This window comes from Oreochromis niloticus, linkage group LG3 (genome assembly GCF_001858045.2).
Source record: "Oreochromis niloticus isolate F11D_XX linkage group LG3, O_niloticus_UMD_NMBU, whole genome shotgun sequence".
In the NCBI taxonomy this organism is placed as follows: domain Eukaryota; kingdom Metazoa; phylum Chordata; class Actinopteri; order Cichliformes; family Cichlidae; genus Oreochromis; species Oreochromis niloticus.
The window spans coordinates 15,904,556-15,927,838 of NC_031967.2; the positions used below are offsets into that span (position 1 = coordinate 15,904,556).

Sequence of the window (23,283 nt, forward strand, 5' to 3'; positions counted from 1 at the left end):
TTGGGTCTGTTTCAATGCGCCTGCTGATTATTAAAGAAGCAATGACCTTTGTCCTATACCAGCTAGTCATTAAGAGAAAATGCCAGGGCATGTTTCTGTTAGCTTAATCTAAGTAGGAAATAGGTCATGGAGCCATACAAAAACCCAGGCAGGGACTGGTCAAAGAGGAATGATGACAGCATTTTGGGAAGTGCGTGACGGAAACAGTTAGTGGCATTTTTTAGTCCCACAGCTGGTTTACTCTGAATCCTGAAAGTCACGGATATGGAATAATGAAGGCCTGATAATATTGTCTTCTCAGATTATTTAGGGTTTCCTCGTCACCCCCTTTTCAATAGTTGCATGAAAACAATCTTGACGTCGTGTTTGTGCAAAAATACAAATTTGATATCTCTGCAGCTGAAGCCGAACAGGTAAAAGATAAAACAATATATATAACTGTTCTTTCAAAAAGTCCCTTATGTAAAAGTATGCCACATATTACTCAGCAGTAAATGCAATGCCCCCTGTGACCGACTTAATAATGCCAGATTGTTTAATCGCCAATTATTGTGGAAGTTTATTGATGGCTTATTGTTAATTATTAAATGGCGTTATTATAAAGTTGGGTGTAATATTTGTGCAGCCGTGGCAGCAGTAAGGGCATAGTTTAGAATAAAGGTTATATAAAGCTCACAGTTGTGGGTGGAGACGTGACTGATAAGCATCAGCTAATTTCCCCACATGATGACTGGAGGAGGGGGTAAAAAAAAATCTGCACAACTTCCTCCTGTATAAACCAGAGTTTTACATTTATTTTTGAAATGCAGGCAAAACTGGGACACCATTGAACCAACGTAAAAAAAGCACATCTCATTTACTTGAGTTATAGCTAATATTTTTCCTTATATCCTTTTTCTGTTACTACAAGGAGCTTGTTTTTATAAAAGTGGCATCACATCTCGAATTCTACCAAAGTCCAAGGCAAGAGGCAGCTTACTGTCAGCCTTACACTTTTTATGTACATACAAGTCACTATATATATATATTAAAAAAACAAAACGAATGCATTTTGTAACAGGTGCTCTCTGAAGAGAAGCCTTGTCTCCATGTGCAGGATTCCCAGTGAAGTGCTCAGTTCCAGTTTTTGAAGAACTGCTTGAAGATGATGGTCTCCTTCCCCTGTGGCAGGATTTCCACCTGTAGTGCAATGCACATAAAACTTTACTGCTAACCGCTTATATAAGAGACCTTACAGTTGACATCATAAACTCACACGTCAGATCTGTGGCTGTAAAAATCAAAACTAAGAGACGGTACGAGCTTTCCTGTCTACAGTAAAGAAGGACGCAGCAGTACCTGTGTTTTCATGCGAGGGTAATTCATTTGCTCGATGAATTTGTCCGCCATCTGCAGGGCCACCCTCTTCTCCTCAGCGTTGGCTCCGTTACCTGATGATTAAATGAACGAATGTTAATTAGTTCCTCTATTTGAGAGCTTTTTCTCACACAAAGTCACAGGCTTTCAGGGTAACTAAATTAACCTTGGAGCTGCTGTTGTGGCCAAAGGGGTTTGCCGTTTGCTGTGTGTTCAGAGATGCTCTTCTGCTCACTTTGAACTTTAGCTTTGATCATCTTTACATCCCTGAATGCACTGAGTTGCTGCCATGCGATTCACAGATTAGGTGTACCTAATGAAATGTTGGGTGAGTGCATGTTTCTGCGATGGTTATTCGCCTTCGGTGTGTTGTCTGATCAGTTCAGAGGTGATTTGCTTTTAATCATCAGATATCAAATATGAGGAGGTGGCGAGTTTGCCGCTTCGAGTTTGAGTAGCAGCTCCTCACCTTTCCAGACGAAGACCTTTCCGTTGGAGCCGTTGTCCAGGATGAAGCAGTCATCACGAATCAGCAGCTCCTGGGCAAACGGGCTCTTATCGGACACTTTGGTCGTCGTCATGGAACCGGTGGCATCAGACACCTGATGAGCGAGCATACAGTGAACAGTGATGGAATTGTGGTTTAAAACGTCAATGCCGTGTACATAGTTCTGCATATAGAGCTTACCTTGTAGAGGGAGGCCATGTTGGAGGCGTCTGCTTTGCTGTCCTCTTCTGGCGTGCTCTCTGGCAAAGTCGGAATCTGTCCTAGGACCTGCAAAGCAGCACAAAAACATCTTATAAAGACTACAAAGAGATCCAATCGAGAAGCTTTTAAAAAAAAACAAAAAAAACCAACGTTTTTTTATGTAATCATTTACTTGGAAAAAAAAATCCTTCCTGAATAAAACAATTAGACAACAAATCAGGAAAACGGATTTACTTTGATCATCTCCTCCGGCTCTTCCCCCTCGTTTGCATCCACAATGCGGGCTTTGCCGTGTCGGTCTGTGTCGCGGATCAGCGAGGCGATCTCGCGCACCTTTTGCTTCTCGAAGATGTTGGCTTGCGAGCCGATCCACGACACAATCGTCTGGGCACAATTGTCGACATTAGATCAGCACAACGTGGTAAAAGTGGCACTTTATTGTATTTGCAGATTGCAGCAAAAAATGTCACTGGTTATTGTGTAGCGCACACATAGATCTGACACGTTTTAAAAGAGCAAATGATTCGGTGGCGTTTGGCTGCACTTCTCCCCAGTATGTCCTCCTTTGGATGGATTATCTCACCTCTCCGAGATCAAGGATGAAGCAGTCTCCCTTGTTGAAGCTCTTCCAGGACAGCTCCACCTCTTTGGCACGGATGTTGCGCTTTCCTTTGATCTGGTACAACCTCTGCACCGTGCCAGAGCCCTGAGCCCTCCTGAAACCTGACTCCACACCACCCTCCTGTGAGGAGAAGCAGAATCATCACTTGGATGGGACTTTCATGGTTGGTTTTTTTTTTTTTTTTTTAAGTTTCATAACAGTTGACTTTTTGGACGAGCAATTTCAGCCATAACATTGATTCTTTTTAACAAGCTCAGATTGGTACCTATAAAGAAGTCATGAGAAGCTCTAAAATGATAAAAATGAGTTATTTATAAAACCAATGGTGTTGCTGAGGTGGCCAAATCTACAGAGATCCGACCACCTCAGTCTCCTAAAAATAAACTAATAAACACATAAATTTAAAAATAAAATATTGTATTTTAAAGCTTGTTGTTGCTTGTTTTGAACGGCAGTGCACAGTTCTGTGCAGTCAATATTTCATTATGAACAACACAGGTATGCTGTGGTAATAAAGTTACTGGCATTTTCAGTTTTAGGCACCCAAACACGTCGCTGTTTCCAGCACCGTCTAGAATCAGGCCTGCTCACCTTGTAGCTGACCCCTCGGGGGAAGAGCTCCATGAACTCCGGAGTCTCGAAGCCCTGAACGTGCCTGTGCTGAATGGGGTCTCCACCCAGAAAATTATCCAGCTGGGTGGCCAGCATGGCACAAGCTACCTGCTCATCTCGAGACGATTTTTCACCTGGAACGAGGCGGAGCACAGGTCATTGAAAAGCATGTTCTTCCTGTACAAAAACTCAGTCTATTTATGAAGGATTGGGGATGTGAGAAACCAAGTTTGGGGATTAAAAGCTGAAAAACTGCTCTGGACCTGTTGCTGCAAGTTTAACTTATGAGTATGATGTAAAATAAACAGTCTATCTTTAGCCTCTGCTGGTAGCCCACAGTTGGGTCTAAATTTTTCACTCCAATTAGAATTTGTTCTCACTTTATGGGAGATTTTTCAAAGCATTCAGTAATATATTAATACATTCGACCAGCTGAGGTCAAGTTTGTGATGATAAATCTACCTCAGTGCATCCAGTAGGAGCTGCTTTGACTAACAAGTTATTTTCTGGTATTTAATTTGAATTCTCACATATTCAAAACGTCTTTACTTCTGTATTTAGTGATGAGAGAGTTGAGGCTGACCTCTCATTATACTAAAGGTACGAGACGGTGTGGAAATTAGCCCACAGGGAGTGGTGCCACATATTTTCCAGGATATTCAGGTTATCTGTGGACCTCTGCCGCATCATCTAACCCTACGGCTACAAAGCACTGTTAGCTCTGCACATAACATATGAGTAATGCTACATGTACTACCAGACTTACAGTTTGTACCGCCAGGCCATCAAACTTCTTAACATATCTAATTATTACACACTGCATTTGCTTTCTTGCTTCTCTACATGTTATCTTATTTCTTGCACTGCTTGCATGAGAATGATTGCTCCTAAACCTTTACTCCTACCCTTGACTAAAGCTAATTTTAGCTTTACCAGTAAAACTAAGTATTAATACTTAAACAGGGGTCAGGATTAACTGTGGGCTGGCCAAAACGTTTTAATTAAAGGAAACAAATCTATAATCTAAAACGTTTCTTCCAAAAATAGTTGGAGCTGTGTGCATTTATTTTGTCGTCTTTGGTTTCCTGTAACAAATAAGCATGAGCAGTTTTCAAGAAAGCCACAGTCTGCATCTTCTTCTGCAGAGTTACACTTTACCATACAGGGCATAATGAAAAAGAAGAAGAAAAAAAGCTCACGAGTTTCTTACTAGGTCTTTAAATAATGTAAATCCAACTTCAGATGAGCAACAACATATTACTCATTAGACTGTGCTATTACCAGAGATGGGCAGTAACGCGTTACTGTAATCTGATTACTTTTTTTCAAGTAACGAGTAATGTAAGAGATTACTATTGCAAAAACGGTAATTAGATTACCGTTACTTTCACGTAGGAACGCTGCGTTACTGCGTTACTAAACGTGATTTTTTCGAGAACGTCTCATGACAGTGACGTAAGCAAGTGCGACGTTCGTGACAACAGCTGTGTGCAGATCAACAATGGATCGAGTGCGGAGAGAGTATGAGCGTGCAGCGTTTAAAGCGTGGAAGTACTGACCTTATTTTGAGTTTGATTCCATAAAAAGTGACAAAAACATTAGTGTCCGTTGTGCGTGGGAAGAAAACTTCTTTTTACAGCGAAAAACCCCCTAAACTTCCAAGCAAGCACCGAGTGTACTACGACGTAATGTGAAATTCACAGAGAAACTCGCGGAGTCTTCCACTGACCGCTGCGGCACACCTGCACCAGGGTAAACCTCCGCCTACCCCAGTCCTGCTTTACAGGTGAAAATAGAGCAACAGGACCGCTAGTCTTTGATTTTATTTATTTTCTGCTGTGTTTTACTTGCATCTATTTGAAAGAGTGAGTGTAAACACAAAAAAATATTTTATTTTATGTGCTGGAATGTGCAGAAAATAGGTTTAAATGTTAAACAAATTTCTTCCAGTCAGAGAATGTTGCATATAATTAAGTTTTTGCTTGATGCATAAAGTTAAAAGATTTAAAGTTTAAAGTTTTAAAAAGAGACGTTTCCATTTGATTACATTTTGTATGATGGATTATGCAGAAAAAGTAGAATTGGGCTGAAAGATCTATCGCTTTATCACCTATTCAGGTTGTAAATCGTGTTTTTAAAAAGTAACTAAGTAATTAATTACTTTTGAAAATAAGTAATCAGTAAAGTAACGGGATTACTTTTGGGGGGAAGTAATCAGTAATTAGTAACTGATTACTTTTTTCAAGTAACTTGACCAACACTGGCTGTTACTTATTTAACAAAAACTGAACCAAAATGTAGAAGCAGTGTGTGAAAAACACCCATAAAAACAAATACACCCAGTGATTCGGTTTAAACAGCTGTGCAAGGAGAGATCGCAGTTCTTGGGAGTAGTGACATGACACAGGAGGGTATGACCCGCGGATTTGTCGACCCACCTTTAGCAACAGTAACTTGAAGTAATGGTTTCTGTATGACTATCAGTGTCTCCACTTGCTCTAAAAGGAATTTTGGCCCATTCATCTTTACGGTGTTGCTTCATTTCACTGAGGGCACTCAAAAGCATTAAAGTAAGATTGAGGTTTGCCTTGCAGGACCTTATTTCTTTTGTTTTCCAGCCATTCTGCTCTAGGTTTGCTGCCGTGCTTAGCATCCTTGTCCTGTTGCATGGCCCAGTTTCAGTCAATCTTTAGCTGTCAGACAGACGGCCTTACATTTGACTCTAGAATACTTTAGTATACAGAGAAGTTCATGTCTGACTCAATGACTGCAAGGTGCCCAGCTCCTGAGGTGAGGTGTTTCTGATCTGCTTTGTAATTTCTCTGAACCTGCTTCCAATATAATCTAAATAATCTTTCTCACTTTAGACTGGAATGCCTTTATAACTCTTCCTTGATGGGCAGCAACAGTTGCTTCTCTAAGATAATTTCTGACATCTTTTCTCTTTGGCATCATGTTAAAACAGACCTGGGTGCCAAAACGTCTGCTTTTATAGAGGTGCTCACACTTGCTGAAGATCAGTTAATCAAGTGCATTTGATTATCAGCACCTGGCTGCTACTTACCCTCTTTGCTTATGTGGAAGCACTAAAGGTGTGCTTAGTGTTTCACATACTGCTTCTCATCGGTTTCCTCTTTTCAAATAGCAGCTTTATTATTTAGCTGTGTGCAACATATTTAGTGGAAATCTGTAAATTGTACCTATTATAAAAACGATAACAGGTTACAGTCTCTAATCAGGTGCTGGTACGACTGATTAAAAAAAGCTGAACTAAACAAACGGTGGACACACAAAGTCACCGCCGGTCCATCAAGGAGAGGAGGAGGGAGGATTAACAGAGGTGCACGCTTGAGCGAAGAGAGGGCTCTCCAAGTTGTGACAATCAGCTTAGTGTTACCAAAGCACCGGATACATGCTGGAAACAACAGCCGCATTTGAGTACTATAACAGTGCTCCTGTATTTTTAATGCTTCCCTCTGGACTCATTCCCTCATCATCCCTCTTCATCCAGCCTCTCTTGACACACAATGATGCATCAGGGCAGCAGAGTGTCTCGTGTGTCATCACCATCAGCGGGGTGGCTACTAGCCTTTCAGCTAGGGGTAGGTGTGTAGCGAGCGCTAGACAATGCTTAGCTCTTTTACTGGGTGGAGTAAAATGGAAATCAGATACTCTTCCATTGTTTTTCTCCAAGTAAAGTCAAGACTACTTTGTGTTTGATTTGCATCAGGTAGCATGTTGCATAAGCCAGATGCGTCTTCAGTCTCTTACCTATCCACATGTGGAGGTCAACTCCCTCCTCCCCGCGGTTATCCAGCACCAAATAGGAGTCTCCGTTGAAGAAAGCTCCCACCTCAGAGGAATCTAGTGGCACCGCCTTCATCTTTTCTACCCTCCATACCCACAGGCCCTGCTGCCGGACCTCTGGGCTGAACTGACCTGGCACTGGCTTCAAGGGGAGCATACTACATGGAGAAAAGAACAAAGAAAAAAGGTGTTAGAAGAAAAAACACATAAAGAGTAGGGAGCATATGGGAAGCTTATCCATGGAGGACATCTGAGTCACACATCATGTCCCTTAAAGAAGGAAGAAGAAACAGGAAGTGGCAAAACAGTGTTGTGTAACTTGTTCCACATGGGAGCGCGTGCACGGATTTGGCTGGAGTAAGTAGAAGTAAAAGAGGAAGTTGAAGCCACAGTGTGTCTAAACTGAGCGGCTTTACGTGACCATTCTTGTCTCCTCCTCAAAGGTGCCTAAATTCTCACTAAACTCACACTCCTCTCCACACTCAAGGAGAAGGCACACTTCTGAATGTAGCTGGAGGTTGTTTGATTCGCTCTTACCGCAATCGTTTTAAGGCAACAGAACAGAGGCTGGAGACACTGTGATGAGTGTAATTATATCTCAAGTAGACACAAAGTGTGGGTTGTGTTGCTGCGTGAGGACCACAAGCTAGCATGACTTTTATGCAACACGACACCAACGCAGCCTTAGTGCCACTGCACAAAAACAGTTGGTGTCGCAGGTAGGAATGAGGCCAGGGTGGACTCGCGTATTCGTGCCCCTTTTGTTTTTCATTAGCAACGAAAAATTTGTGTTTTTTTTGTAGTACACAAACAAGTGTGTCATCCAACTACACGCCCACGTCTTCCTGTCTTTGGTTTTTCTGGTTTGTCTCTTTGCACGAGAGCAGACGGTTAGCCTTGTAGGGGGATCAGATCACCAACGTCACCACCTTTCATGTCTTTCTCTCTCACTGAGCCCGACTGTATTTTTACATTGCAACTAAATTGTGGAAACTTGCAATCATATTTTTTATTGCTTGTACCTATTAGGGCTTCAGCCACACACGACCCAGAATTGGACAAGTGGAAAATGGAGATAAGGATGACGTTTGTCCCCTTTATGATATGTGTACTGTTCATTTCTGACCATCAGTCTGTTTTTATATACTTGTTCAGTGTTATCCAGGTCACAGTGGTGAGGGTGCTGGAGACTATTTGAAATGCCATAGAGTGGCGAGCGGGGAACATCCTGGACAGGTCCCTAGTCTTATCGCCAACATACTACTACATACTTGCCCTATTAACCAAACTATTATGTATATATTGGTTAATAGGACAAGTATTTAAGTTTTATTTTGTTACAAAGAAATAAAAAGGCAATAGATCACACTGGAAAGGCTTGAAGTGTCTTTTTTTGGGAGCTTTCAAGTACATCCGAGTTGTCCTTGGCCGGGGCGGCGACTCATTGGATCATGCGAGTGAAGGTTTGCTCTTTTGTGAGGTAAGGGTGATTAACTCAGTAATCTTTATCTACTGAAAAAGACCAAGAGATATTTTGAAAGCTCTGGGACAGTGGCCATTTCTTTAGGTTAGTTAACTTTCACGCAACAAGAATTATGTTGTTTAAACAGAAAAACAGAAACTGTAACTTCAGTGACGGCCAGCTTCCTTGCTCTACAGTTTTCAGCAAGATCTTCTGGATGAAGACAGACCATGTTGAAACTGACTTTGTTGGACTGATGATTTGAGGAATACCCTTGCCAGCTGCTAAAAGCAGCACAAAACTATATAAGGGAACCGTAAACAAAATTATTTGGAATTAATTTTGCAATGACTCACAGGAAAAGGACACAGAAGCCAAAACCCAGGTTTTAATGCAAGCAGGAGTCAAAAGCAGAAGGTAAGGTTGATAAAACACGCCAAGAACGCGCAGGATCGTCCTTAAAAAGCTAAAAATGGATGAGGAACAAAGAAAACAATAACGGGAACTTGAAGGTCGGCGACGTCATAGCTTACCAGGTCCACGATCGACCACAGTTCATAAGTTAATTTGTGAAATACACAAAGTTTTGTCATTGGCTGTGCAACACAAACTAGCGAGAGTTAGAATCCATTGAAAAGTTGGGGTGGTTTGGAAACAGTGATAATCTGGACAAATTAATCTCATTCACCAACAAATGAAAGGGCTTTGGGTCAGAGTATTGTGAAAGTAGTAGTAGTAGTAACCATTGATATAAAAAGCATGAAATTATGAGCATGCAGCAGCACTGTTGCATTGATTGTATTACTGCAGTTAGCTTGTGATATGAAGGCCACACCTATATAACGAGGAAGTTAACCAATAGGACCACTCGACTCCATGATCAACATTTCAGAATTCTTTCTTTACATTTTTGTACAAACTCTGTAAACCTTGAGATTCTTATGTCACTGACTTTGCTGAATGGCTGAAATGCTGAAACTGTAAATAGTATGGATGAAGGTAATACTGTGAAAACATATATAAAAAGTGCTGTAAAATGACAAACATGACAGTGACTTATAATTTGGATAAACTTATGTGATCACTGTAAGTTTCACTAAAATGAGACCAACAGTGCAGGAAAAGCAGAGATTCTTGTGAATTGCGGATAAATGGATGACAATGCCGTGGCACGAGCTCATGAACTAAAACTAGAAAACACAAGGTTATGTCAGGAAGATTTGACAACGGTGATAACCTGAATCAACCTGACAACTGACAAGTGCAAAGCAGGATATATTTACACTGATCAGGTTAACATCATGACCACTGACAGGTGAACGAACAACATTGATTACCTCTTCAACATAGCACCTGTTAGTGGGCGTGAGGTATAAAGCAAGTGAACATTTTATCCACAAAGATGTGTTAGAAGCAGGAAAAATGGGCAAGTGTAAAGATTTCAACAAGTTTGATTAAGGCCAAACTGTGATGCTCGACGACTGGGTCAGAGGATCTCCAACACTGCAGCTCGTGTGTCATGTTCTCATTCTGCAGTGGTCAGTATCTATTAAAAGTGATCCAAGAAAGGAACAATGGTGAACCAGTAACAGGGTGATTTCAAACAGATGAGCTGCTGTAGTTTAGATTACCTAAAAATTTAATTCTGGCTTGAATAGAAAGATGTGAGAGTGCACAGAGCATCACCGTTTGTTGTGTAGGGCGCTGCATAGCTGCAGACAAGTTAGGATAACCATGCTGACCCCTGTCCACCACTGAAAGCGACCAACAAAGAGCACGTGAGCATCAGAATGGGACCACAGAGCAATGAAAGAAGGAGCCCTGGACTCTATTTACATATAGGGGATTTTAACATACGTCACTGAAGGATGTGAAAATGACTAGACCTTCTGCCCCTCCCTTTCCTCCTTTCTAAATAACAGGATAATGCCACAAAAAAGAAATGGTTCAGGAATGGTTTGAGGAGCACAACAAGCTTGAGGTGTCGACTTGGCCTCCAAATTCCTCAGATCTCAATCCAGTCGAGCATCTGTGGGATGTTCTGGACAAACAAACCTGATCAATGAGGGCCCCACCTCGCAGCTTACAGAATTTAAAGTATCTGTTGCCAACATCTTGGTGCTGGATACCACAGCACACCTTCAGAGGTCGAGTGGAGTCAACACAATATTAGGTAGGTGTTCATAATGTTATGCCTGACTGGTATACTAAGCAGACTGAAATCCTAACTGACCACAGGTGTGGTACAAAAGGGTGGGAAACAGAACAGAGACCTCAAAATAAACAGGAAGTGGCTAAACAGTAGCTGATGATGAGACAACTGGTTTCAATGGCTAAAAACCAACTTTCAAAATGTCAAAGATCTGACTGATAAATATTAACTTCAGGGTCGCTGACGAGCGAGAAGAAAGACTTCCCAGCTTTTATATAATCATTATCATATTGATGCATGCTGATGTATATCTGCAGTTTCACATATTCATCATCAACCTTATCATGAAAATGCGTCACAACGCCAAGAAGCTGTGGGGTTGTTTTTTTTGTCTTGCGATAAAACTAATTAAAAAAAGGTGGCAAACTTATGGGTGTCACAACACATTCAGAGTGAGCCCCAGTGGGCATTTAGATAAACATCTCTTTATAAAATAACGCACGGGTGGAACACTTACACTTTAACACGTTCTTTTAGCTCAGTCATCATATAAGTGAGTAGTTTTTGTTTTAACTGTGCTGCTACAGAGGCAACGTGAAGATAGAGGAGGGCTGGAAAACAAGCAATTAGCTTAATTATAGGGATTAGAGTCAAGTGATGATCCAACATGTAGGAAGCTGCTCCCAGCGCTACTGCGTTATGTGTCTTAAAACAACTCATTAGGCAGCAGAAAACAGCGCATCTATCAATGCTGACTATCAGCACTGTGGTCTGACTAACAGGATGTCAACATGCTTTTAAAACTCAGCATTATTTTTGTAAACTGTCAATCGAGCAAACAGCGCAGTGTAGTGAGCATTTGAACATATACTGTGTATTGTAGAGGGGGTGCAGGGAAACGGAGAAAGGCGGCACATGCAGAGGCCACTGGGTTAAGGTTACAATGCTTGGACAGCCGCTTGAAGAGTAAGTAAGGAGGCACAAATAAAAGCACCGGTCCACTTAACTGTATGATCTCCTCTGGTACCTCCGGCATGCTGTCTGACTCCAGGTCCATTCTGCGTGTCCACTGGAGTGTGTGTTGGAGGTTGTAAGATATCGAGGGGTCTGACGAGGAGGAGTGCTTGAGCTCACCTGGCCTTGTTAGCTTATATGTGGGAGGTAACTGAAGCCGGAGTGATGAAAGCCTACCTGAGGCCCGAAGATAGGACGCTGCGTGTGTGTGGAGGTGGGGAGAGTCGGGTTCCTGGTTTCCTGGCTAAAGCTAAACACCAAGCTGATAATTACAGTGAGAGCGAGCTGCTGGCTTCTTCGTCTTTCCACTGTTTCCCCCTCCTCTATCGCCATCTCTTCCCCTTGTCCCCATTTGCCCTCTTTAAAACAGGAGCGAAGGGCTGGTCTAAGTAAAGCATTTCTGTATCCAGCCTCTGAGGTTCAGAGGGTAAGTAGCAGCCAGTTGCCGATAAGTGTGAGCAGTTTGGAGATCTGAAGAATTCAGGTGTCTTAACATAATGCCATAATCTGCTCAGGAGCGTACGTCACAGCAAATTTTACCCCAAGATAAGGGCCACGAGATACATGTCAGAGTCTACAGGTCTCAGTTAGGATGGTAAATGTTAAAGTTTGTGCCCGTAGAAAAACACTGAACAAGTATGGCTTGTGTGGACGGGCTGCCAGGGGAACGTGGACCATCAAGTCCTCCGTATACCAAAGTATGCTAGAGTCAGATGTGAGGCCATCTGTCTGACAGCTAAAGCTAATCTGGTTCATGCAAGAGGGCAATGATCCCAAGCACTGCAGTAAATCTACAACTGAACAGCTGAAAAGGAAAATGATCAAGATGTTGCAGTGGCCCAGCTGCAACCACCCAAATGACTTCGTAACAATGAAGCCAAATGTAATGAAGATACAATAAATAAGTGCGTGCACGAAAATCAGTCGGTTTCATGAAACAGTCTGCACGAGGTGGGTCATGCATTAGCAGCCTGATGACTTAAAGAACAGCGTCCCAGGAGGTGGTCTTGAAAGGGGCATCTTTTTAGTTACTGCATTATTTGTATTTTTTAATGTAAACAGTGATATAGAAAGAGTAACCTCAGAACTACAATTTTACTTTTCAAAACTAGCTCTGAAGCTAAGCTCATTTTTAGATTACAAGCCTGGCATCAAACTTCCAAAACCGAAATCTGCTTATATTTTGTTTACTGCAGTTTCCATTAAATGTATAAATACTGATAGGCCTGTTTTTATTTCTCTCTTTCTTTCTTACTTCATTTTAGGTTTCTATTATTTTTCAAATTTGGGTATTGGTTTCATTCACTAGCAAAGCAAGGGAGCAAGAAAAAAACCTTTTCCAGACTGAAACAGCAGAGAGGACCTGTTTGGTTTGATGGAGTAACCTGTGCTGTTTGATGCACAATCATGAAAATTTACTAGCAAGGTAGATTTTAAGATTTTAACTAGCATGTACAGAGTGTATTTTCAGTCAGTAATAAACATACAATCATAAAGAGTGAAATAAACTTGAGGAATTAAAACAGTAAGACAAAAATCATCTTTCATGGGCCTTTAAAATAATGTGGGGTATTTTAAAATCAGTAGTTTCTCCTCTGGTCTATTTAATATGGGCCATAATAACTCAGCACTGTGATCTCTAAAATCCAGTCCAGTCTTTCGCAGAGAAACAAGCAAAACGAACTAAAGACGAGTCGCAGAGCAGAAAACGAGGTCGCTCAAGGGGTTAAAATGGTAAAAACGCAAAGATGCCCTCATGGCCTTGTCCACTGAAGCATCAAGTGGCGCCTGGTTAGATGGAGAGGAGAGCCGACAGGAAGGGCTTAGATGGATACACAAGGTCAAAGATAGGCTGCTGGGGTCACTGAGCCAATCAGCCATTCATGCGCTGTTGGGCACACAATGAAATATGAGAGCGTACGACATGCAGGTGCACAGAGCATCAGGCGTGGAGAGACCTGAGAGCAATCTGTTAGTTGGTGACTGGTGAACAGGGTGTGTGTGTGTGTGTATGGTTCAGTGGGCTCTACGTTTATGAGAGTGAAATCAAGACAGAGTGACAGAGATACTGAGAGGACCGAAAAACAAAGAGGGGTTAGAAAGGAAACACAGTGTCATTTTAATGCTGTCTGCAGTTTAAAGCCAAGGGTAGTTTACTTCCTTGTCTAAAGTAATGACACAGATTGGAAGTTACTTCAGTGCCACACCCTAACCTCAAGGAAATTGTTAGAAAGCTGTAAAAGGAAAGGAAATGAAAAACACGGGGCTTGCCTCGCTGCTAACTGTAAGAGCGTCAAAGCGAAAAAGGGTAAACTTTGAATGGAAGGATGGACAGAGGCGAGTCCCACTGACGTGAAACTGAAGACTCATTGTCCAGGAGCAGGAATGTGCTGAGCAGACAGGGGGAAAGTACAGGGAAAAGGAAAAGTGCTGCAAAAGACAAAGTAGGAACAGAAAGAAGAAATCAGAGTGAAGAACTGTAGAGGGAAGTAAAAAAACAAATCCGTGATAAGACTTACCTTGGGAAGATAGCTGGCGGTGGCACAAAACACGTCTGAGCAGGGAGTGGAGAGAAAAGCAGCGATGCAAGAAGCAGCACGACCTTAAACACACACACAGTTAGATATTTCCTGCCTCAGTCTGTGGCAAGCTAAGCCCAGCCCTCTGACTCAAAAAACCCGCAAAACTCACATTTAGTCAAGACTCAGAGTGAAGGCAGAGCTGCTGCTTCACAAAACCACCAGCCAGCTGTTGAAAGTGGTTTAAATCCATAATAGTTTGTGTCTTGTGTCAGAAATGTGAAAATTTGGTGTAAAAAATAAATAAATAAATAAAAAATAACATGCCATACCATCAACATTAGTAGTTTTTTTCTTGTTGTTTAATGAAACCTTCTTCATTTTAACAATATAAGCTCAGTCGGCCTCTCTGTGACTCACAGAAGTTAACAGTTTTCCTGTAATTAGTCAAACTCGGATTCTCCCAGTTGGACGCGCCCATAGTTAATCAGTTCATCACAAGGAATGCCACGCACCCACCCACTTGCACAGCTTTACATGCACATAGTGGGAAACCTGTGATTCATCCTTTCCACAGGTAAAGGATCTCCCAACAGATAAAATGAGCTCTTATCTGGACAGAGGCGTGAACAGCATGCTGTCTGGATTTTGCAATCAGCACCTATTTGACACATCTAAAGCAACACTTCTTGCCTTTGAACTCTGTTCATATTTTCGATGACTTTTTAATTTGCTGTCTATTTACTGATAAAGTGCAAATGTTTTAAATTTAGAAAAATTTGATTCAGATATGGATAAGGATTGATGGCTGGAATTTCAATTCATAGGATCAATTAAATCAAACGAAATGCATAAAATATTCAGGAGAACTTTAAACCTCACGCAATCAAGCTACGCCGTGCTGTCCAAATTAATTAATTCAGTTGTTCCAATCGCTTCCATGACCACAGGTGTATAAAATCGAGCACCTAGTCATGAACACTGCTTCTACAAAGAATGGTGAAAGAATTGGTTGCTCTCAGGAGCTCGTGAATTCCAGCATGGTACCGTGACAGGATGCCACCTGTGCAATAAGTCGGTGGTGAAATTTCCTGGCTACTAAATATTCCACAGTCAGCTGGTATTACAACAAAGGGGAAGCGACTGGGAACAACAGCAACTCAGCCAGGAAGTGGCAGGCCACATGAAATCGCAGGCTGAGCAGCTGCATCCAAGCCTTACATCGTCAGGCGCAATGCAAGGCGTCAATGCAGTGGTGTAAAGCACGCCGTCACTTGACTCTAGAGCAGTGGAGACGTGTTCTCTGCAGTGATGAATCACACTTCTCTGTCTGGCAAGCCAATAGACAAGTCTGGGTTTGGCAGTTGCCAGGGGAACGGTACTTGTCTGACTGCATTGCACTGAGTGCAAACTTTTTTGGAGGGGGGATTATGGTGTGGGGTTGTTTTTCTGGAGTTTCTGGAAACAGTTTGGGGATCGCCCTTTCCTGTTCCAACAAGACTGCAAACCAGTTCACCAAAGAAAGGTCCATAAAGACACATTTGGTGTGGAAGAATCTGACCGGCCTGCACAAAGTCCTGACCCCAACCCAACAGAACTCTCGGGCTGTAACTAAGGATTATTTTTATAGTGAACTAATCTGCCTAATTTTTTTTTCTCTTCGATTAGTCAACGATTATTTAATCTCCACTTCCTGTGGGCAGGAAGCTTCTGCTCTAGGGTCCAGCACCTCCCCTACTCAAGTCTTCCCACCTGTGTGACCTTTGTCACACTTTGTTGCATGAAAATGAAGTAAATCAGAATATTAGGAAAAAGAAATTAATGTGCAAATAGGAAACCAAAAATTTCCATGAGTTCAATTATAGCTTCAAATTAAATGAAAAAGATTTTATTTGCCGGTGTCGCGAAATCGATCAATGTAGAGCAGTGAAACAAACCACGGAGGCCCCAGAAAAGTGCAATCAAACGATGAGTTTATTAATACAGAACAAAATTACCGCATGAGTCTTCTCTATCTCTCTACTAAAAATACATGTGGAGAACACTTTTAAAGCATTGGGGTATCCGCCCCCCATGGCGTCAAATACAGGTCAAAAATACATTATGTGCAGTCATTGTTTTGCAGACAATGGTACATCTTGTACATTTTTTAATAGCTAGACACAGACATATAACTTCTCTTTTCCATAACACCTTCCATGCACAATCATAGTCCTAAGCCTTCAGAGTATCTGAGGGCTGGTTATCTCCTCCAGTCATCTGTTACCAGGTCGCTAAAAGGGCAGCCAGTTACAAAGAGGTCAAAGACACTTGCCTTTTAAGGTAACCAACTTCAAGCTACAGGGTCTCTAAGAGCTAAAAATGGACACTCGTCATTAATCACTAAGTAGACTAAATTGCAGCAAGTTTCAAGAAGGAGCAGAAGACACTTGGGCCTTCGCTCAGACCTGTCCCTAGATTTATGTGTATTGTAAGCATGCATGCAGTCAATCTTCTATGTTCTCATCTTCCCTCAACATGTATCACCTGGACACTCTCACCAGTGAAGCTTACAACCCTCTTGGATGGAACATCAACTCTAAACAAGCACAGATATGCAATGTGTATAAAATAAACTACCTGTGAATAGAATGAATGTGATGACAAACATATTCAATGCAATATGAACCCTGTAAGAAATATTACTAATCAAATAATGCTGTAAAACATGTTATTAATGCAATTATAATAATGCAGGTTATATGGCAGCAATAAAACAATTTGTGAATCTCCACACCGGTCAAAATGACAAGTTAGCAAAGTTTCCATATAATTTAGTTCATGAATTGACGATTGCAGTGACCATGCTCTGGTGTAAGGCTTGTTCTTATCTAAGAGCTGCTGATAACTATGCTAAAGATGCTCTCTGTCACGATTTCAACTATTTGAGAGGTGCATGAGCCTCTTTACAGGACAAACTCATCTATGTGCCTTAATGCTGGTAAAACAGAATTAGTTACTAAGCACAAATTTGGTTGCATATCATAGTTTATCAGGTGGTGTAACTTTCATTTCCCAATAAACTGTTTGTCCGACCCACAGATTAACGGCCTTGAGTTGGAAAAAACAAACAAACTCGTATACAGTGTAGCTACTCCTGTTTAATGGCTTACTTTCGCATTTTACTCATTAGCTAACAAAACTGAAATCGCGTTGGCTTAGCTAGCATCATCCTGAGAGGTTTCCGACTGTCTGTACAGTAATAGAAATACAAAGACGCTATGAGCGTGACGCACTACTATCTAAAACCCACTCAGAGTTGATGTCACAGCTTCAGGGTGCCGGGGTTTTGTTATAAAAGGAAAAGGGTGGGCTGACATCATATTAAATGAAATATATTAAGAATAGGATATCACTCAAGAGTATATGTGTGCAGACTTTATTCTGTTATATTCTATTGTGATTCTTGTGTTTGTCACTACATGTCTGTGGAAAAAACAAAAACAAACTGTCCTTAAGATTAAAACTTCAGCATCTGACATTTTGCAGGTCTGTTATCTTTGGTTCATTGCAAAAGCTACATGTCGAAATTTACAAAAATATATAAGCCAACAGACCAAATCATGTAGGAGAAGCAGATCGGCACATCTACCAGAACAGCACAAAGACCCTCTGGCTGCTTCAGCAGTTGTATCTTGCTATTACCAGCCTTCAGAGCTGCCGGAGTGAAGTACGTGTAATGTTCAACAAACCAATTAGAGATGATCTGAGCTTCAAACAGGTTCTTGAAGTGGTTTGTGACTTTAAGGACTTGATTTTAGCTGAGTCAAAGTGGGATTATCAGTGTTTAGCTGAACTAAACACAGCTTTTGTTTTTCTTCCTCAGTCTCACTTTCACAGCTCAATGAATCTTCTTTATTTTCTTTTTTCTTTTGTTTTTTGCATATCTGTCAAACACCTTCATCCAGATAGCTGTTTTACCTGCTACGCCTCGCTGTGGTTCCTGAGGTGAAAGCTTTAGTCAGTCAGGTACAGCTGCAAATTAACCCCATGTTCACCTTTTCATTTTATACATTTTACCTGTGCAGTTTCCACACTAACAGACGGCTCCAATTTCCAATGAAGGACTTCCTACAAAGTGACTGGTGAACTCTGTGAGCAGGTGAGCCCACGAGCTGAGAGCGCCCCCAAGAGGACGAGGGGCGAGTAGATTGATTTGATTGATTAGCAGGCTGTTTTTTTACGACGGCAGCCACTATGGGAGTGCAGGGTAAACACAGTTGTGACAACTAACATTAATAATTATGCTTCTTCTACTTTGAAGGAGCGGTAAGCTGTTTTTGCCATTTGTACTTTTTAACATAATGGGAATTTTGGTGCACTTCCTTATGAGTGTTTTCTAACTCACTCTCTTGACTGAAAGTCAGTTACAATGTAACTGTAACTTAAAGTTTTGATGTTTTAATAAGATTGAACAAAAACAAGGAGATGTTTATTGATGTTTTAAATGCAGTAAAATTAAGTTTATTTAACGATCAGGTGTCTAAATTTGTTGTGTACATCCTGACAATGCTAGACTTCTTTTGTTGTGTGCACGCGTGTGTCCAAGTGTACACATTTGTGAAATAATACACATATCTGTTGTTGATTATATATGTTTTTTGTATTAGAGCATATGTTTCTATTCATCTGTCCTGTAGATGAATAATAATATTATTATAGAAAAGGAAGGAGAAGATGTTTCCTATGGAGTCTTAAGGCTGAACATAAATAAAAAACATGCGAAAATGTCAGAAAGCTTAGCCATTGTCTGGCTGAGGTTGTCACAAATAAAGTGATATCACACATTCAGTTCAGTTCAGTTCAATTAATATAGTGCTAAATCACAAAAGTCACCCCAAAGAGCTACAATAGTACAGAGAAAAGCCCAACAATCAGATGACCCCTCTGGGTTTCCTGACTTTGTTTTACATCTGAGTAACTGGAAAAAAAGTAGAATAAAAATATTTATTATGTTACGATTGTTGTTACACTGACAGACGATGTAAAAACGTTTTCAGGTGTTTACATTTAAGACAGACTGGATTTCATCATATTGTGTACATGTGGTCAGAGACAGTTGTAAAGTTGTTTGTAGATTATGAACTAATTCAGGTAAGAAAATATTTCTGAATCACAGATTCTTGCAAAGGCATTAATGTCATGGGATGTAAAGGCATTAGGGGAGCATCTAGTGGAGTTTGCATATAACTGCAGTCTGTTTTTGTTCCACTTGGAAGAAGTGAAACTAAGATTCAAACATGAGCGATGAAGAAATGATTTCACATAAAGAACAAACAGGAAATGTAAGTCAGTTCAATTTATTCACAAATCGACTACAATACAAATTCAAACACGATCATGAATATGATGCAGTTATTTTTGAAATAATGATTTGTGAATAATTTGTGAATGTGGACTATATATGAAATACATGTGTATATATATAATTCCCAAAAGACATCATCATACTAACCTAAATCACTCAAACATCCCAAGAATACCTTAAAGATAACGCGACTCCAGTGACATCTGAAGAGTGACACGTACACCCCCCCCCCCCCCCCCCAAAAAAACAACAACATTATGCATTACATGGGCATTATGAAGGATGTTATATTTAAACAACTTCAGAAGTCTATAATGAAGAAGAGGATTAGGGAGAGCATCTACCTTGGACCATGATACAGCTAAATATAACTGTTTTTGTAACGTCTGCAATCTCCTAAAATAAGTAGGACGCATATTACACAATGTTATTATCACAGCAATTCACATTCAGGACAATTTCTGAATTTTAAAAAAACAACATAATTCAAAACTTTTTTCATAAAACCATCAATTTGCCTCTTGGAAGTCACAAAGTCATCAAACCTTCCAAAATATTGCAAATTTTACCCTCTTGATAACACTACCATTTATCTGGATACGTACATTGTCAACATTTTTCTAGTTTCTGTTTGAGTTAAATACAGATACTTAAAATTTTTTTTTTTTTAAATTTTTGCAAACAGTAACCTATTAAATGTATAATATGTTGCAGATTATCTAGTTTTCTAGTTTTTGTGTATTTATACTTGAACATCAACAACCTCATCTGCCTCTTCTTTACAACAGCAACAACAACAAATAAATAATAAGACGTTGGTCAGAGTGGTGCTCCAAAATGCAAAAAGGTAGAGCGTCTTATTGCAGTATCTGTAGTCTGTAATCTGTAGTTGTTTATAATTGCTGTAGATCACTGCATTACCTGCAGAAATATGAGAGCGATCTCAGAAAATGAATGATTTTGGTGCAATATCAATTAAAGAAACAGTTGAATAGAATGTGTTATATATTTCTATTCTTCGGGCACTTGAGAGGAGAACAAACACAAGCTTTGCGATGAATCCAGTCATTTTTAGCTTTCGCTATTTCTATTTTTCTTATCTTTTTTTTGGTGCAGCACCTAACTTCATCCACAGCTGGAAACAAGTGATTTAAGCTCCTCCTTTAATCCCATCAGTACTTGAATTAGTATGATATTTTTTCTTAATTAGTTCTTTATTTTGCCAATTTAAGGTCTCCTTGATGTTAAAAATGTCCATTTCCAGAGTAAACTGGTCAGGTTTAGGTTTAGGATTGAACTTATCACTTGGTTACTTGAATAATTCCTATATTAACTATGCTTATAGTTTTGCTTTATGTTTTCTTTCTCTGTCATACTTTTTGCTTGCTTAATCTGGTATTTTCTTCTGTGCAGGCTTCATGTTATTTTTCAAGAGCTGCCTGCTGTGGTCAGAAATTGAGTAAAACCCTTAAAGCTTACCAGCAATGTACCAGCAAATGAAGAAGAGGGTGGTCACGGACAAACAAAGCAGGTTACATGACCTGTACATACACCATGCAAAGAAGGCAATGATGGGTCCACAAAGATAAATAGGGATGAAGGGAATTCCTGGACAGTCTTCGTTGGAGTTCCAACCTTTTAGGCACAAAGACAAAGTATCACCAGAACTGCTTGCACGTCACCCGTTTGACGACTATCTTATTATAAACCTCTGGCTTTTCTCATGAACTGTTTATTTGATCTAATCTACACTGGTGTGTTGTTGGGGACACAGTGAAGGGCTCACTCACGGAGTCGCAGTTTTCTTAATTTGACTGTTAAGCTTTCTTGAGTGATCAGATCCTAACAAACAAAGTGTGAAGCAGACAATCAATATGTGTCAATATGTGTGGGACGTCTTACTGATGCTGAGAGGTAGTCTCAGATGTTATGTATCTAATTTGTTTGGAATGCAGGGTGCAGAGGACAAAGACACCTTCTTCGACACACTCATTAGTTAAACTGCAGGAGCATAAAGGGAAGCTATGGTATTCTTATACTTATGCCATTTTCTATTGTCTGGTTCTGTGAAGCAACTAATCTATTAATAATATCATAAAAATAACATATGCTAAATGCACTGGTAATATATATTCAGATAAATTCAGTTTGAATGTGCTGCTTCTTTCACTTACCAACTATCACTTGAGTAAAGACTGTGACGAATAAAAGCACTAAGATGCAAACTGAAGGGAGACAGAATAGATTTTTAAAATCACAAATGAGACGGCTCAACAGCTGCAGATGTGCTGCACAGCACTCTCTTACCTGCTGGTACTGTTTGTTTTGCCATTATGCCAACTTCCACCAGCACAGATCCAGATAGTCCAGTTGTTTTTATTTGTCAGGAAAATGAAAAATTCAGTCTGACAGAGAAGAGAAGTGTTTACTACCCATACAGTCTTACAGAATGAGCAACCACCTAATCCCCCCCCCCCCCCCCCCCCCAACAGAAAATAAAATCAGGTGTTACCTTTCTGCTGTGTAAGACACTCAGTTTATGTAAATGTTAGTAATGTGCCACAAAAAACATTAAAAAAAAAAAAATTCCCATAAAGGACAATGATAAAGTGGCTCCTCCCATTTGTACTGGCAGGACGTCTACCACAAAACAAACAACAAATTTATTTGAACATTTTTGCTCTTTTCTTTTTTTAAAAGTAACATTTAGTTAATGCAGGCTCCAGCCCCTCTGGATTGGATAAGGTGAAGAGAATTAATGGACACTACTTATTGTAAATAGCCTATTAAACATAAATGCAAATATAAAAGAGTACAATACAGGATGCGTCATGAAGCACTGAACAAATCCACCAGTGGGACGATATGACACACAAGACTGAGCGTCATGTACTGATAAGCATGTAGAGATATTCTTAACTGGCATTAAAAGTACGCACAAGTACAAGTAGCATAAAAATTGTTATACCTTCATTCTGTGTTTAAGGAAACGTGTTTACCTGGAGGTGCACTGAAAAAAGATGTGAAGATGTATCAAGGAAGAAGCCTGCGCCACCAAAACAACAATGCTGGAGGATTAGTGATGAAACAGAAAGTTGTGTCCTCAGGAAGCCACGTATCTGCAAGCACTTCCTCTGGAGTTTAACTGCAGTTGGCATCTGTTTACAATGTATTACTGCTAATATTTCATTAGTCTATCACAGTTTTCTCAGATTTATTTTATAGAAAAAACCTAAATAACAGTTTCCTCCTCTTCACTGAGGCTCCACTCATAAATAAAATTGCTAAAACTGCCACCCCAGCCTTCACTTTGCAAGCCTCTATGCTTTTTGGTGTTTCCTGCATGAAATCATCACAGTCTCCACTGTTTCCCTTTTGTGACACCGATAACATGGGCAATTTAACCTCCTAGGACCTGGCATCCACATATGTGGACATCACATTTTGGGTTATTTAGACCAAAATACTCAATTTTGCTCTACATGGGCCTGATATCCACTTACGAGGACATTATACTGCTACTGTTCTACTGAAATTTTAAACGAATATCCTCATATGTGGATCTCATTTTTCTTAGAAACAAAAATTAGGTAAAAAAAAAAAAATCTGGTAATTCTTTGTTTTTACATTCATCAGGTCCCAATCAGCCCAAATATCAAAGAGAAATTAAAAATACATGCCAT

The 23,283-nt window shown here is 40.3% G+C and overlaps 1 protein-coding gene and 3 long non-coding RNA genes across 5 annotated transcripts; 1 reads left to right on the plus strand and 3 right to left on the minus strand.

Annotated features, from left to right (window-relative positions):
• Positions 1–767: 767 nt before the first annotated feature.
• Positions 768–14,409, minus strand: capga (capping protein (actin filament), gelsolin-like a). 2 transcript variants are annotated; one of them, XM_003458706.5, is made up of 9 exons: positions 14,254–14,409; positions 7,071–7,264; positions 3,279–3,433; positions 2,649–2,807; positions 2,300–2,449; positions 2,045–2,131; positions 1,826–1,958; positions 1,339–1,430; positions 768–1,179 (listed from the first exon to the last, which is right to left on the minus strand). In XM_003458706.5, the coding sequence occupies exons 2-9, from the start codon at positions 7,261–7,263 to the stop codon at positions 1,114–1,116; spliced, it is 1,035 nt and encodes a 344-aa protein (XP_003458754.1). In that variant the 5' UTR covers position 7,264; positions 14,254–14,409; the 3' UTR covers positions 768–1,113. The 2 variants fall into 2 exon arrangements, with proteins under 2 accessions (XP_003458754.1, XP_025761379.1); XM_025905594.1 differs by lacking the exon at positions 14,254–14,409 and adding an exon at positions 11,728–11,792.
• Positions 10,728–21,146, plus strand: LOC109200120 (uncharacterized). The gene is made up of 3 exons (XR_002060330.2): positions 10,728–10,741; positions 18,321–18,394; positions 21,014–21,146. It is a non-coding gene; the product is annotated as an uncharacterized LOC109200120 (long non-coding RNA).
• On the minus strand, positions 18,105–18,385 carry LOC112846217 (uncharacterized). The gene is made up of 2 exons (XR_003219077.1): positions 18,313–18,385; positions 18,105–18,235 (listed from the first exon to the last, which is right to left on the minus strand). It is a non-coding gene; the product is annotated as an uncharacterized LOC112846217 (long non-coding RNA).
• On the minus strand, positions 19,577–22,923 carry LOC102076537 (uncharacterized). The gene is made up of 5 exons (XR_002060316.2): positions 22,600–22,923; positions 21,908–22,005; positions 21,775–21,825; positions 21,080–21,235; positions 19,577–20,521 (listed from the first exon to the last, which is right to left on the minus strand). It is a non-coding gene; the product is annotated as an uncharacterized LOC102076537 (long non-coding RNA).
• Positions 22,924–23,283: the final 360 nt, after the last annotated feature.